The following is a 16,576-nucleotide window of genomic DNA, read 5'->3' as shown; positions in this document are numbered from 1 at the left end:
AGGTTTCCTCATAATCGATTCCCTCTTTCTGAGTGTACCCTTTCGCAACAAGCCTAGCTTTGAAGGTTTCTACCTTCACGTCATCCCTCTTTTCCTTTTGTAGATCCACTTGCATCCAGCTTTTACACCATGGTTCTACAAGCTCCCGACCTTATTAGAGTACATAGACTCTATTTCGAATTCATTGCCTTTTGCCAAGATCTTGCATCTATATCTTGGAGTGCTTTCTCATATGTTCGTGGATCAGGTTCATGTTTACCCGGATCAAGTCCAAGACTCTCCCAAAACATGAATCTTTCAGTCGCCTTACAACCCTCCCACTACGACGAGGCATTCGTGGTTGTGTATCATGTGTGACACGTGTTGCGGTCTCTTGTGGTACTTCATCTTGTCTTGTTGACTGAAGTAGACGTGTCCTCTTTAAGTTCTTCTAAAACAACTTTGCTCGGGCTTGTGATCCATTATATAGTCTTCTTCTAAAAGCGGGCATTGGTGCTAACAATGACCTTTTGGTCTTTAGGACTATAAAATAAACCACCTTTCGTTCCTTTGGGATATCCTACAAACACGCGAACTTCTGTACGGGATTCTAACTTATCAGCATCTGGTTTCAGCACATGTGCTGGACTACCCCAAATCTGAATATGTCTTAGACTGGGTTTTCGCCCATTCCACAATTTTATGGGAGTAGAAGAAACTGATTTAGAAGGTACTAAGTTCAGAACGTATACTGCTGTTTCCAGAGTATATCCCCAAAACGAATTTGGTAATTCTGAATAACTCATCATCGATCTAACCATCTCCATAAGAGTCCTATTCCTTCGTTCTGCTACACCATTCTGTTGGGGTGTTCCAGGTGCAGACAATTGGGATTGAATCCCGGCCTCTGATAAGTAATTCCTAAACTCTCCTAAGAGGTATTCACCACCACGATCAGACCGTAGTGTCTTGATACTTTTACCTAGTCGTTTCTCCACATCAGCCTTGTATTCTTTGAACTTATCAAAGCACTCGGACTTGTGGCGCATTAGGTAAATATATCCGTATCTTGAATAATCGTCTATAAAAGAGATAAAATATTCAAAACCACCTCTTGCTTGGACAGACATAGGACCACACAAATCAGAATGAACCAATTCTAACACTTCTTTGTCTCTATACCCCTTGGCCTTGAACGACCTCTTGGTCATTTTACCTTCTAAGCAAGATTCACAAGTTGGAAAATTTTCCAACTCTAATGAACTCAAAAGTCCATCGGCTATAAGCCTCTGAATCCTACTTAAGTTAATATGACCAAGCCTTAGATGCCAAAGATATGCTTGGTTCATTTCCGAAGGTTCTTTTCTCTTATTAGAATTAGAAGATGAGTTATAAATTTCCATGTTTTGCTTTGTGGAAGAAATTGGATTTAAAGTATACAAATTGCCAACTAATGCACCAGAACAGATAATCACTTTATTTCTTTTAATAACTACATCGTTACCAAAAGAAACTGAATATCCATCTAAAAACAGTTTAGAAACTGAAATTAAATTCTTTCTAAAACTGGGTACATAAAGACAATTTCTTAAAATCAAATTTCTATTTCTACTAAAAGATAAGTAGACGTCTCCCACTGCAACAGCTGCCACCTTAGTAGCATTGCCCATGTAGACGGTAATCTCTCCTTCAGATAGTCGTCGGGTTTCCTGGAACCCCTGCAGGGAATTGCAGACATGATCAGTGGCTCCCGTATCTACACACCAGGTGCTGGTAGATAACACCGCTAAACATGTTTCAACAACTAGAGCATGAGATATACCTTTGTTTTGGTTCCTACGAGGACAGTCCATCTTCCAATGTCCTGCCTACTTGCAGATGAAGCACTTGCCCTTCGGCTTCTTCATTCCAGCTTTAAATCCCGTACTATGAGATTTATTCACTTTCTTTGCTGAACCAGCTTGTTTCTTCTTCTTCTTTCCTCTCGGTTTAGAAGTAGAACCATTTTCAGCATAGTGAATTTGAGCATTGTGACGAAATAATCCTTCTGCTGCTTGAAGTTTTGTCAGTAGTTTCGCTAATGAATAAATCCTCTTATTCATATTATAGTTCAGGCGGAACTGCTCAAAACTTCTAGGTAGCGTTTGGAGGATCATATCGATCTGGGTTTCCCCATCAATTTCTCCTCCAAGGATCTGTATCTCGTTCAGATAAGCTATCATCTTTAGGATATGATCCCTCACAGGAGTACCCTCTTGCATGGTGGCTGTCATTATCTTTCTCATGGCTTCTTGCCTAGAAGCCCTATCCTGATGACCAAAGAGTTCGTTGAGATTGTTCATAATATCATAGGTTGTTGGTAAATCTTGATGCTGATGTTGCAATACATTTGACATTGAAGCCAAAATGTAACACCGCGCCATCTCATCTGCTTTTACCCATTTCCTATGATATTCAATCTCCTCTTGGGTAGATTCACCAGTGAGTGCATCAGGACAAGGCTCAGTTAGTACAAATTTATAGCTTTCAGCAGTAAGGACAATGTCCAGGTCCTTTTCCAATCTATGTAATTAGGTCCAGTAAGTCTATTCTGTTGAAGTATGATGGACAGTGGGTTGAAAGTCATCCTAAGAATCACAAATAACTTTTGGTCAGAACTCTAAATTTAGAATAATATTGATTCCTCAAACAATACTATTTTAAATTAACCAACACCTCAAAACACCGTGAATTTTGTATGCCACGTTAGTGTGGACGTATACTAATTCAACATTTGTAAAAGGAGGGTTTTAACCCATTAATTTTATTATCTTGTCAACCTAACTTTTTGACAAATAAAATTAATAGTTGGTATCATTTGGTCACACAAATAATAGCAGTGACTCCGATGGGGAGGATATTATTAGATGTGTCTAAGTGTATACCACTACTTGACACTAAGTCCATAATAAGATTATGCCCTTTCCGTTGGGGAAGATCACACGCTCTTAATTAACTTCCTATAGTCATCCAAAAATGGAAGTCTGTTCTAGTGATCCGCAAACAAGCTCATCCGTTATGGAGGAAGGCACTCAGAGCCAACGCGCAAGCTTGTTTGCATCACCTACAAACCAGTAATGGAGACCATGAGATTTACTTAAAAATCCCTCTCCCACTTAGTTATTTATAAATGAGGAATTTTAACTATGCTAGCCTACTAAACTTGTAAACTAACATGCACACACAGCACAATATAAAAGCAATAAATAGAAAATCTAATTTTCAACTATTATGGCTTTTGTCTCTAGTTGTCCTCCGTGTGTTGTCATCCCAAGCTGCTGCCATATTTGGCCACCGCCACCGGGTCTAGCTGTCGCATCCATCTTGCTCCTAGTTCCGCTGCGCCTCTGGTCCTTAGAAGGTTCCACGCTTTGCAAGATTCGATCCGCGACATAAATAGAATTTTACATTTTTGATCCTATATTCCATAAAAGGAATGTACATGTATCTAGATCAAAAATAAAATCCTAATAAAACTAAATACAGCTCCTGCTGTATTTTAATACAATCATGCACACACATATAAATGCCCTTAACATGTCCAAGGGTCCAATCACACACATAATAACTAAAAGCCATAATAGTTGGATCCTGCATCCACAAAGTTAGCACATCCTACTATTAACCTGCCTAAATTATGTATGACATGTGCATAATTAACCTAATACCAAATACATAGAGGCAAAACCCTAGCTCTGATACCAATTGTTGGTTGCTACTCGGAAAACCTAGAGGTTCCACTGTACAAAAATTTTGTACAAAGGTCTTAACCTTTTCCTAGCTACCATGTGTTCTTTTAAATTAAATTTTGGATCGCCTGCGGAGCTTAACACGTTTGATCCAAAACTTAATCTATTTGTTCTTTTAGGTTTTGACTTGGATCTCTTGCGGAACTTAACACGTTCGACCCAAGTCACCTTAAGTTATTAATTCCATTAAATATTAATTTCCATAATTGGTTCCCAGTACTGACGTGGCGAGGCACATGGCCTTCTTGGATATGGGAGCAACCACCACCGACTAGACAAAACCTCTTATGGAAAACTAATATTTAATTTCCTAAAATAACTTTAGGTTAACCGAAAAGAACAATCAAATCACATGGAAAAGAAAAAACAAAAGAACACAACATCGAAAATCATATTCGAAATTCTAGAATCGTAAGCCTCTTGTATTTGGTATTATTTCCATAAATAACTAGTATGATGCGGAAAGAAAAATTACTAGTTATACCTTTTAGAAAGACCTCTTGATCTTCTACCGTATTCCTCTTCTAACCTCGGACGTTGTGTGGGCAACGATCTTCCGAGATGAGAAATCACCAACCACCTTCTTCTCCTCCTAGCTAGGTTCGGCCAACAATAAGAAAGCTTCACCAAGGAAGAAGATCAAAACACCAACCAAGCTCCAAGAGATGCTAGCTTTCTCTCCTTCTTCTTCTTCTTCTCCAAGTAGTATCCGGCCACCACAAGAACTCCAAGAGGGATGAAGTATTCGGCCACCACAAGAGGAAGAGAGGGAGAGGATGATGGCCGGCCACAACACCAAGGAAAAGAGGGAGAGAAAATAATAGAGGTTGTGTCTTGTGAAGGCACCCTCACCCCTTCTTTTATATTCCTTGGCCTAGGCAAATTAGGAAATTTAATTACAATAAAATTTCCTTAATTCCCTTGACATGATTTAATTGAGAAAAATAAAATAAAATTTCCCCAATTAATCTCTAATGGCCGGCCACCTCATGTAGAGCAAATAGGATAATTTTAATCAACAATTAAAACTTCCTTATTTGTCTTTCGAAATTTTTTAAAAAATAAAATTTTCTTTTAAAATCTCTTCATGGTTGATAAAAAGAAATTTCCATAATTTTAATTTTATCAACATGTGAATAATTTTAAAGAGAAAATAAAACATCTCACCAATCTACAAATAAGGAAAGAGATCTAATCTCTTTCTTTAATCTTTTATAGATCTTTTACAAGAGAGATATTTTAATTTAATTCTCTTTGATAAATTATTTCTTCCACATAATAAAAATTAAAATTAAAATTCTTTTTTAATTTAATTTGGCCGGCCCCCACTAGCTTGGGTTCAAGCTAGGGCCGGCCACCCCAATTTATACCTAGGCCGACCCTAGCTTGGTTCCCAAGCTAGCTTGGCCGGCCCCCTATTGGTGGGTATAGAAGGTGGGTATAGGTGGGTATAGTACTCTATAAATAAGAGGCTACGATAGGGACCGAGAGGAGGAATTGGTTTTGGTCTCCCGATAAAATTAAGCATCCCGTGTTCGCCCCGAACACACAACTTAATTTTATCAATAATAATTCATTCCACTAGAGAACTATTATTGAACTACCGCACCAATCCCAAATTACATTTTTGGGCTCCTTCTTATTATGAGTGTGTTAGTCTCCCTATGTTTAAGATATCGAATGTCCACTAATTAAGTGAGTTACTGACAACTCATTTAATTAATATCTTAGTCCAAGAGTAGTACCACTCAACTTTATCATCATGTCGGACTAAGTCCACCTGCAGGGTTTAACATGACAATCCTTATGAGCTCCTCTTGAGGACATTATCAACCTAGTATCTCTAGGACACAGTTTCCTTCTATAATCAACAACACACACTATAAGTGATATCATTTCCCAACTTATCGGGTTTATTGATTCATCGAACTAAATCTCACCCATTGATAAATTAAAGAAATAAATATCAAATATATGTGCTTGTTATTATATTAGGATTAAGAGCACACACTTCCATAATAACTGAGGTCTTTGTTTCTTTATAAAGTCAGTATAAAAGAAACGACCTCAAATGGTCCTACTCAATACACTCTGAGTGTACTAGTGTAATTATATAGTCAAGATAAACTAATACCTAATTACACTACGACCTTCTAATGGTTTGTTCCTTTCCATTTTGGTCGTGAGCTACTGTTTATAATTTATAAGGTACTGATAACATTATCTTCTGCATGTGACACCACATACTATGTTATCTACAATATAAATTAATTGAACAACTACAACTAAATGTAGACAATTTGACCAAATGTGATTCTTTATTCATAATGAATGTTTACAAAGCTTAGGCTTTCAGTATACACTCCAACACATTATAGGGCCTTAGAGTTCTTGTATTCTACCAAGCTTATAACCAGTCGGCCCTATATAAGCGTTCTACTTCGGAGCTACACGGACGAGATTTAGGAACTCCGAGGCCAAGCGATTAATAGAACCAAATAATGAATACCATTTTATCTCCACTTTGACCACCACCTCATCTTGATTTGACCTCCACATCATCTCCTGAATCCACTCATCATAATTCACATCACTAGCCTCCCCTTCAAGTCTAGTCATAGGAGATGCAGGTGTCTGACTAGACCTAAGTCTTATTTTCTTTCGCTCGCCTTCTTACTAAGGTTATTCCACCATTCATGCTTAAATTCATATTTTTTATACTTAGTGACATTTCCAAAAATCATTTTTTGAGATGCCAAAAGGCATCACTCATCACATCTCTCATAAATATCCATTTATGGATAAATGTCACGTGGCATCACCACTCATTTTCTTAATCTTTTATGATATTCTTCGCTTAGTGAACCACGATGGCGTGCTCTGCCTCGCGAATCAACAACACCTTCTTCCATGTAAATCAACGATCCTCCTCCTTCTTGCCATTTTAATTGAACGACTGTCCTTGAATTGTACTAGATAAAAACCCTAAACAATCATCATTCTAAACACTTTACCCTTCATCTTCCCTGATCTCCTTCTTCGGTGATTTCTTTTCTTTACAACCCTTTGCATTTCCTCGCTTCTTCACACTTCTCTTTACTGCTTTTTCTTTTCATGATTCCAATAAGTAACCCATCCAGTCCTTATTCTTGTATTTTCTCATGGTAGGAGAATCATTTTTTCCCTGGTACACTCATACCTACTCAGATTTTAATAACTCTGATAGAGCCACCCTTCGCCTTCGGTATGAAATCCCTAAAGATTATCATATTATCATTCCCGAGCCCAACGCTTATCCTTATTGCGCTCCTCCTAATCATGTTACCTACTTTAAGGACCAACTTGTAACGCCCCGGCCCGGACGGGCCCCACCCAGACCGAACCGGGAACGCCACCAGAATTGTCCATCGGGTTGATGACTAGCTCCACAGACCACCGAATGTCCTTTCAGAGTGCTTTGTCCTCACTCGCACGCACCCTGAGACTCTTCCCAGGAGGTCACCCATCCTTAGATTTCTCCAAGCCAAGCACGCTTAACTTTGGAGTTCTTAAGTTTGAGCTTCCGAAAAGGAAGGTGCACCTTGGTGATATGGATAGTATCATCTAACCTTTTAAGCCATACTTAACTAGAATCTCAGAACCGGGGTATTACAATCACCCCCACTTAAAGATACAACGTCCTCGTTGTGTAACCACGAATCACACCACAGGAAAATCCCAGAATCTCCCTCGCTAGGTGGTGCCCTGGGTGCTCCTACCACAGGTGCACTCACGGTCGCAAGGTCGCTCTGATACCATTTGTAACGCTCCGGCCCGGGCGGGCCCCACCCGGACTGAACCGGGAACGCCACCAGAATTGGCCATTGGATTGACGACTAGCTCCACAGACCATTGGAGGTCCTTTCAGCGTGCTTTGTCCTCACTCGCACGCACCCTGGGAAACTTCCCAGGAGGTCACCCATCCTCAGATTTCTCCAAGCCAAGCACGCTTAACTTTGGAGTTCTTAAGTTTGGACTTCCGAAAAGGAAGGTACACCTTGGTGATATGGATAGTACCATCTAACCTTTTAAGCCATACTTAATCAGAATCTCAGAACTGGGGTATTACAATAAGTAATACCACTGCTTCTTCACACTTCTCTTTATTGCTTCTTCTTTTCAGGATTCCAATAAGTAACCCATCCAGTCCTTATCCTTGTATTTTCTCATGGTAGAAGAATCATTTTTCCCCTGGTACACTCATACCTACTCGAATTTTAATAACTCTGATAGAGCCACCCTCCGCCTTCGGTACGAAATCCCTAAAGATTATCATATTATCATTCCTGAGCCCAATGCTTATCCTCATTGCACTCCTCCTAATCACGTTTCCTTCTTTAAGGACCAACTAATGGTTGGTCTTCATTTTCCTATTCCTCCTTTCATGTCGAAGGTCAGGCAATACTTCGACATTCCTTTGTAACAGTTTGTCCTTACTGCTTTTCGTTATATGTGCATGCTATATATGTTGTTACTTCTTTTTGACATTGCCTTTACCCCCAGTAATCTTTTTCTATTTGCTTATCCTAAGAAATCAAAACCTGGGGTGTTTTTTTTCCAATCCCGTTCAAAGATGGTCTTCTTTGAAGAAATGTCTTCTTCCAATAAAGGTTAGAAGTCTCACTTCTTCTTCATGAGACTGCCTAAGCTTGCCTCTTGGTCTACCAAATGGCCATTCTCTTTTCCCCCTCTTCCTGATCTGAATAGGTTCAAACGGGATCCTACTTCTCTTATTCTAATAAATTGGCCGGTCATCACTTTTTCATTCACAAATGGCTGCGTGAAGATCTTCTACATTTATTTGGCTTAAGCCCCATTTAAAAGCGGTTGCCTAGTTCCTTAAGTAAGTTATGACTGTTGGTTGCTACTCAGAATATCGTACTGGTTTCCCTGTACAAAAATTTTGTACAAGTCTCAAACCATTCCTAACAACCTATTGTGTTTTTAGAAATTAAATTTGAAATCGCAAACAGAACTTAACATTATTGATTCTAAATTCAACTTATATGTTCTTAGAGGTTTAGACTTGGATCGCAAAAGATGCTTAAAATTATTAATCCAAATCCACCCATGTTACAAATTTGATTAAATATTTATTTCAGAAATTGGCTTCCAGGTTAAACATGGCGAGACACTAGGCCTTCTTGGGTATGAGATCATCCACCACTTCCTAGATAAAGCCTTTCAACGAAATTCAATATTTAATCTTCTTATAGTAACCCTAGGTTTAACCATTAAGAACAATCGAATCACAAGAACGAAAAACAAAAGAAACATAAAATCGAATCATAATTCGAAACCTAGAATCGTTAGCCTCTTGTGTTTGGTATTTCAAAATCCATATAAAGAAAACTAGTATGATGCGGAAGAAGACAACTAGTTATACCTCTCTTTGTAGCTTATAAACCTCATGATCTTCTATCGTATTCCTCTTCTTATCTCGGATGTTGTGTGAGCGACGATCTACCGAGATGAGAAACCACCCAAGCCTCCTTCTTCTCCTTGCAAGTTTCGGCCACCAACAATCTTCTAGAGATGAAGAACTTCGGCCACCAACCAAGCTCCAAGGGATGCTAAGAAACAAAGCCTCCTTTCTCTACTTCTTCTCCAAGATAAATCCGGCCACCAAAATCTCCTTGAGAGTTGATGCCACCGGCCACCAAAGAAGAAGAAAAGGAGAAGAGGAAGAAGATGAGGGCCGACCACCACCAAGGAATAGAGGAGAGGAATAATAGATGTGTTGTTCTAAGGTGAGGCACCTCTACCCTCTCTTTTATATTCCTTGGTCTTGGCAAATAAGGAAAGTTTTAAAACATAATAAAATTTCCTTATTTTCCTTGCCAATGTCTAAGAAGGAAAATTTAATAAAACCTTCCTCATAATTCTTTCAATGGCCGACCATATCAAATCCTCCAAAAAAGGAAAGTTTTAAACACAGAATTAAAACTTCCTTATTTGTTTCCAGAAATTTTTAAAATAAAAATTTCTCTTTTAAAATTCCCTTCATAGTTGGTTATAAAAGGAAACTTTTATAAATTAAAATCTCTCTATTAAAGAATATGAATAATTACAATAAGGAAAGTTTTATCCAAAATTAAAATCTTCCTTTCAATCTATAAATAAGGAAAGATACCAAACTTTTCTCTTAATCCTTTGTAGAAACTATAAAAGGTAAAATTTAATTTTAAAACTCTCTTTTAAAATCATGTCTTCCACATTAGGAAAGATTTTAAAATAAAATCCTTTTTATTTTTATTGTGGCCGACCACCTTCTTCGGCTCTAAGCTAGGGCTGGCCACCTACTTGCACCCATCTCTCCTTGGTTTGGCCGGCCCTAGCTTGGGCTCCAAGCTAGGCTTGGCCGACCATCTTAAGGTGGGTAGGAAGTTGGGTTTAGGTGGGTATAAGACTTTATAAATAAGAGGCTACGACAGGGACCGAGAGGAGGAATTAGTTTTGGTCTCCTGATGAACTTGAGCTTCCCGTGTTCGCCCCGAACACCCAACTTGAGTTCATCAATAATAACTCATGCCACTAAAGAGTTATTATTGAACTACCGCACCAATCCCATATTACTATATGAGCTCCTTCTTATCATGAGTGTGTTAGTCTCCCTGTGTTTAAGATATAGAATGTCCACTAATTAAATGAGTTACTGACAACTCACTTAATTAATATCTAGCTCCAAGAGTAGTACCACTCAACTTCATTGTCATGTCGGACTAAGTCCACCTGTAGGGTTTACATGACAATCCTTATGAGCTCCTCTTGGGGACATCATCAACCTAGATTGCAGGACACTGTTTCCTTCTATAATCAACAACCCACACTATAAATAATATTATTTCCCAACTTATCGGGCCTATTGATTTATCGAACTAAAACTCACCCACTGATAAATTAAAGAAATAAATACTAAATATATGCACTTGTTATTATATCAAGATTAAGAGCACACACTTCCATAATAACAAAGGTCTTATTCTTTTATGCAGTCAGTATAAAAAGAAACTACCTTTAATGGTCTTGCTCAATACACTCAGAGTGTACTAGTATAATTTTATAGTCAAGATAAACTAATACCAAATTACACTACGACTATTCCAATGATTTGTTCCTATCCATCTTAGTCGTAAGCTACTTTTTATAACTTATAAGAAACCGATAACATGATCTTTTGTGTGTGACACCACACACCATGTTATCTACAATATAAATTAATTGAACAACTACACTTAGCATATAAATGTAGTCATTTGACCAATGTGATTCTTTATTTCAAAATAAATATTTACAAAAAGCTAGGCTTTTAGTATACACTCTAACAATGACCCCTTAGCCATTATCTTATTTCTAACTAAAGCGTTTTTTTTATTTTGTACAGTCGATACTATTTTGTAGGCCTTAGTTGACAAGGTGATTATTCTGGAGGACAAAGAATTTCTTGCTAAAGAGCAAGAACTTTTAACCGAGCAGGGCTTGCCACAAAGTGTTCCATCTGGCGACTTCTGGTAGTTAGGAACTTTTAGCCGAGAAGGGCTTGACATGAAACACGTTCTACACGTTCTTATATGTTCGTCTACTATTGGTGCAGGTTACACTAATAATCTATTTTTGATGTATGACAAATATGTTAAAGTTAGATGTAGTGTTTGTCTAATGGCTTTACTGAGTGTGCAGGAATTGACGAATCCAAAGGACCAGATATCTAGCAAGAAGTCCAGATAGATCAATGGGCCGACCGGATATCTAGCAAGAGATCCAAATAGGTCGACGGGTCGATCGAATATTTGGCGGGAAGTCCAGCTATGTCAACTAGCAGACAGGATAGCCGGTGTGAAGTCTAGCTAGGTCAACGAGTTGATCGGATAGCTGGTACGAAGTCCAGCTAAGTCAACGAGCTGACCGGATAGCTGGTACGAAGTCCAGATAGGTCAACAGGCCGACAGGATATCTAGCAGGAAGTCCAGTTGGGTTTATATATCGGATAACTGTCAAACTGGTAAGTAAAGGTAAGTTACAAGAGGAGAGTGACTCGGTGAGGACACACCCCGTTTGAGAGGATAGTAGACGTCGGTCCAATTTATTTCGAAAACCTAAATTGAGACCCTGGCTAGATTTTAGTCTCGGGATGGCAAGATCTAACTCATAAATCTTTGTAAAATATTCATAAATATATTTTTCTAACTCTATGTTGTAGAGAAAAATGTAGACCTTCGAATTCTACACGCGTAGCAACTGACGGAGCTTGATTCCGAGTTCGGAGTCAAAAGTTATGACCTTCGAAAGATTATTGTGTCGGACCAGTAGTCGGAGGCGCCTTCAAGCAGTGGAAGGCGCCTTGAGCTTGCTTTGAAGTCGCCTTGAAGTTCTTTGAAGGCTCATTTCAGAGGATAAAATTTACAGTTTGCAGATTTTATCATCATCGAAGATAGGGAGATAATATTTCCTTGTGGAGGTGCCTTGGAGGAGGTTGAAGGCGCCTTCTACAGTTTATATAAGCCATGCATGTTTGTGCATGATTCAAGACACAACTCACATACAAGCTTTTACGCATCCGATTGAGGTTTCGACTACTCTGGCCTACTGCCGTGACTCTGCTACAACACTGTTGCGCTTGACTACTGCCGAGGAATCGACCGACACCGAGCCTAAGCTGACAATCTTCAAAGGTGCTGGGTAACTAGCTGTAATTTATGTATTTAAGTATTTGCAATAGGATAAGTGCAGGGTGTTGCACTTGTTCCGTCTTTTTGTACTCGATTCCCTTTTCCGGAGGTACCGGAAAATGTATTTTAGTGGATTGCCCATCGATAAGTCCGCGAGACTTGGGTCTTGGAGTAGGAGTTGCCAAAGGTTCCGAACCAAGTAAAATCGAACGTGTGTTATTTTACTTGATTTTCTATTTCCGTCTTTTCTCGTAGTTTTTCGCTGTGTACTGAGTTCTTAAAAAAATGAAAAAGACCAGTTTTAAAAAACCATGTGATTCATCCCCCTCTCATGTGCGTATTGATCCAACATCTACCTCTCCTGATTATATCCATGTCCTTAAACTTTAATTTGACCCAATATATTGAGAATAATATTTTTTTTGAACATGAATTAAATTTTTCAAACATATTCGTGTTTAAAAAATTATTATTCTCAATATATTGTGTTAAATTGAAGTTTGAGGGCATTGATATAATCAGGATAGGTAGACGAACATATAAGAATGTGTTTCATGTTAATCCGAGGTCATTTGGTTCATTAGCCGATTTTGAACAAAATCGACTGATATACCAAATGTCAAATTGACATTTGAGAGCATGAATATAATCAAGAGAGATAGACGAACACATAGGAACTAGTTTTATATTAATCCGAGGTCGTTTCGTCTATCAACCGATTTAATTTAAAATCAATTTTAATTTAAAAAAAAATAAAAAAAATAAATCAGTTCGATTGATTTCAAAACTCATTCATCTGATTTGATTAAAAATTTAATATTTCGATATAGAACCAAATCAATTCGACTACTTTATAATAACAGTCGACTGATAACTTGATAAGGGTAAAATCAAAAATAAATACATGATTTAATTATTTTGAAACTTTCAAATGAATATTTTGTAAATTTATGTACATGATTCAGTAAAACAAACTATTTAGATTTAGATTTTATTTCTAGGATTTAAATTTTCTAATTAAATCATGGTGTTCAGTTAAAAGAATATATTATATCTCGCGATGCAGAAGTGCATCACCCTCCCAACATGCGTTGCACTATCTGTCACGAAGATATTTGAATATTTCCTAAATTAGCATGCTTTTTTGGACATGATCCATCTCAAGATCTACAACAACAAGAACTTGATGCACTACTCTTCCATTCACATCGCAAAGCTTCTTAATTGATTACAAATGAAACAACAGAATTAATAACTTTCGATACTGCACCCCCCAAAAAATAGATTAATCAATCGATCGATTATAACATGGGCGCCGTTATAACATCTTTCTTCCTCTTGCCGTCGCCGGCGATATCTCACGATCTCCGTTTGCTGGGCGTGGCCGATTGGTTACCCTCGAACAGCCCATCAATCAGGCTCTCGAGGTCATCTGGCGCGAACTTGATGTACTTCTCGGTCTGCCTTCCAGGATCGAGGTGCTGCGAGAAGCGGCCGAGGAAGGAGCGGTAGGCCGGCACGATCACCGCCGACACCGACACGCGGAGCTCCGACTGCATCTGCTCGTCGCTCACCACCCACGCGCTCTGCGTCTTATGAATCTCGTCGATCATGGCGTTGAAGCTCTTGAACCGCTCCTTCAGCACCGGCTTCGCCACCCCGCTGCCGCTCCTACCATGCGTCGTCAGCCCTTCGTCTCGAAGGGACGTCAGCACCCGCGACCACGTCTCCCGCTGATAGTTCTTGTGGTATTGCCGGAGTTCTGACGATCGCCGCCGGTACCAGTTTTCCCCTAATATCTGGTGGATCTCCGGCGATCCTTTGACCTTTTTCGCCACGTACCGCCCGTTGTTCATCATGAAGATGTTGCAAAGCGCCAGGTCTTTGTACAGTCTCGACTTTGCCTCTAGGTTCGAGTGCAGTAGGTTCATCACTTCCAACAGCTGCACCGAAAAAGTCTCCTCGTTCTCGGCGGCGCCATTTCTGCTGCATTCTTCGTCGTAGGCCGACGAATTATCCGACTTTTTGTGCTCTCTAAACACTTGCTCCAGCGTTGCCCTGTATTCGCATGCGTACTTTAGGTAGTTCATCACGTAGCGGGTGAGCGGATGCACGGCGCCTCCCGGCACCGGCATCTTGTTGTTGTCCGCCTTGATGCTGCTCTCCAGGTCGCAGAAGATGGCGGCCGCTGCCTCCCCTATTCGGCACTTTACCGCCATGATCTCCGTCTTGGGACCAGTGATCCATTCCGCGCAGGAGCCCTGGTCTCGCCCTGCTTCCGGCGCGTTGGGAAGCAGAGCATCCACGCTCGGCGCCGCATCTCGCAGCGTCTCGTAGATGTCAAGCACCTTGAAGAGCTTCTCGGCGGAGCGCTTGGTCATGGAGACGGCCTCCGGGAAGGTGAGCAGCTGGATGAAGGCAGCGCGCGCGAAGGCACAGAACAAGCGATCGGATACGTCGCGATGGCCGGCGAAGACGGCCTCGCAGAGAGCGTGCTCAGCGGGAAAGACGGCCGTCGTGGCGTGCTGGAAGGCCTTGATCCACGACCCTACGTCGCCCTCGAGCGACTCCCATGCCATCTTTGACACGTCCTCGATGCTAACCCTTTCCAAGCCGAGCCTCGGCAAAGCCGCGTCGAAGGCGTTGCGCCGCGCCATTGCGAACACCTGGCAGCACTCGATCGAGTAGCCCGCGCCGACCATAGCGCGCGCGATCATACGCAGCCGCTGCACTGTCTCCGGTGGGTACGGCAGTGGCGACTCGCAGGCAGTGGGTTCCGGAGAGTCATGGACTTGAGCAGACGAGATCGGGCCTTTCACCTTCGTGCTGCAGCTCCCGGGATCAGGCTTACTTGCGTGTGGATCCTGAAGCAGAGCGTAGAACTCGTCCTCGAGCAGGCACATTGCTTGGTGAAGCAGGACACCGGCACGGTTCATTGTTTGGAAGTAATTGGTCTCCGACGAGAAGCTGCTCGCCGCCTCCGTCAGCTTATATACCCTCTCAATCGCATGGAGAAGCGACGGTTCCTCCTCCTCCTCCTCCTCGCCAGTCCACTTCGCCTCGCCGGACTCGTACTTGGCTATCTCCTTCTCCACCAACTCCACAAATTTGTTGATGGTAGACTCAGGGATCTCCGGCCTCTCTCCGCCTTCGTCGACGGAGAGAAGAAGGGCGATGAACTTGTCGATATCGTCGGAGATGGCGCTGAGGCTGGCTCCGGTTTGCTCCGCGTTCGAATTCTCTGTTGCCTCCTCTCCCTCGCCCTCCTCTCGAATCGTGTCCCCCGCTTGCCTCTCCTTCTTCTCGTGGCCATACACCAGTTTGATATTGCCCAAGGAGAGGTTGCGGTCCATCTCGCGGTGCTTCTCGTCGCCGATGGAGGCGAAGCTGCTGCATTTTTGAGGGAGATGAGGGTGGTTTCTCTCCATCGGAGCTTCGTTGTTTGTCACAAAGGGGAGAAGGGTAGAATAGAAACGAGGGGCGTCAACGAGGAAGACAAATCGTGGCGGAAACGAAGGAAGAAGAGCGATGGAGATTTGAAGTGCTGTCCTGTTGTCAGCTATACACATTGACCAAGTCTCGTGGGACGCCATCATATGCATTACAACTGATCTTGTCCATTGGATTTTCTCCTCCCTGTCAGATATGGTTAGGCTTGCTTGTATTTTAGGACAAGTTCTATACATGTTCTTCGATTATTCATTCAATCATATAATCTTTTCGGCTGATTTATTACACGCCTAATTCATGAAAGAGTTGACTTTTTGATGGATTGAGAGAGCCTTGCAATTGTTGCTGATAGAAATCGCTACATTCAAAATGTGACTAAAAAGGATTTGAAGGCGACCTTCCAAATCTCAAGAATCCTGACTTGTATCAATAAATACTTCCCATTTGTTTCTTTTCTCTTTTGGGGCAAATTTAAAGTTAATTATAGTAGTAGTGTTTCATGGAAAAAACTAAATCATTGTATATAAATGTTACAATAGTCAAGTATTTTAAAATAGTCATGTGCATTATTTGTTGACATAGTAATATCATCAAATTTGTTTATACCCACCAACAGCCCATAAACAGAGAGATTTACAAAAATATGTCAGG

General features: G+C 40.7%; 1 protein-coding gene across 1 annotated transcript; it reads right to left on the bottom strand.

Annotated features, from left to right (window-relative positions):
• Window positions 1–13,687: 13,687 nt before the first annotated feature.
• LOC122034013 (exocyst complex component EXO70B1-like) lies at window positions 13,688–16,068 on the bottom strand. The gene has a single exon (XM_042593151.1). The coding sequence runs from the start codon at window positions 16,066–16,068 to the stop codon at window positions 13,834–13,836; it is 2,235 nt and encodes a 744-aa protein (XP_042449085.1). The 3' UTR covers window positions 13,688–13,833.
• Window positions 16,069–16,576: the final 508 nt, after the last annotated feature.

This window comes from Zingiber officinale, chromosome 11B (genome assembly GCF_018446385.1).
Source record: "Zingiber officinale cultivar Zhangliang chromosome 11B, Zo_v1.1, whole genome shotgun sequence".
Taxonomy (NCBI): domain Eukaryota; kingdom Viridiplantae; phylum Streptophyta; class Magnoliopsida; order Zingiberales; family Zingiberaceae; genus Zingiber; species Zingiber officinale.
This window is presented reverse-complemented; position numbering and strand designations above follow the sequence as displayed.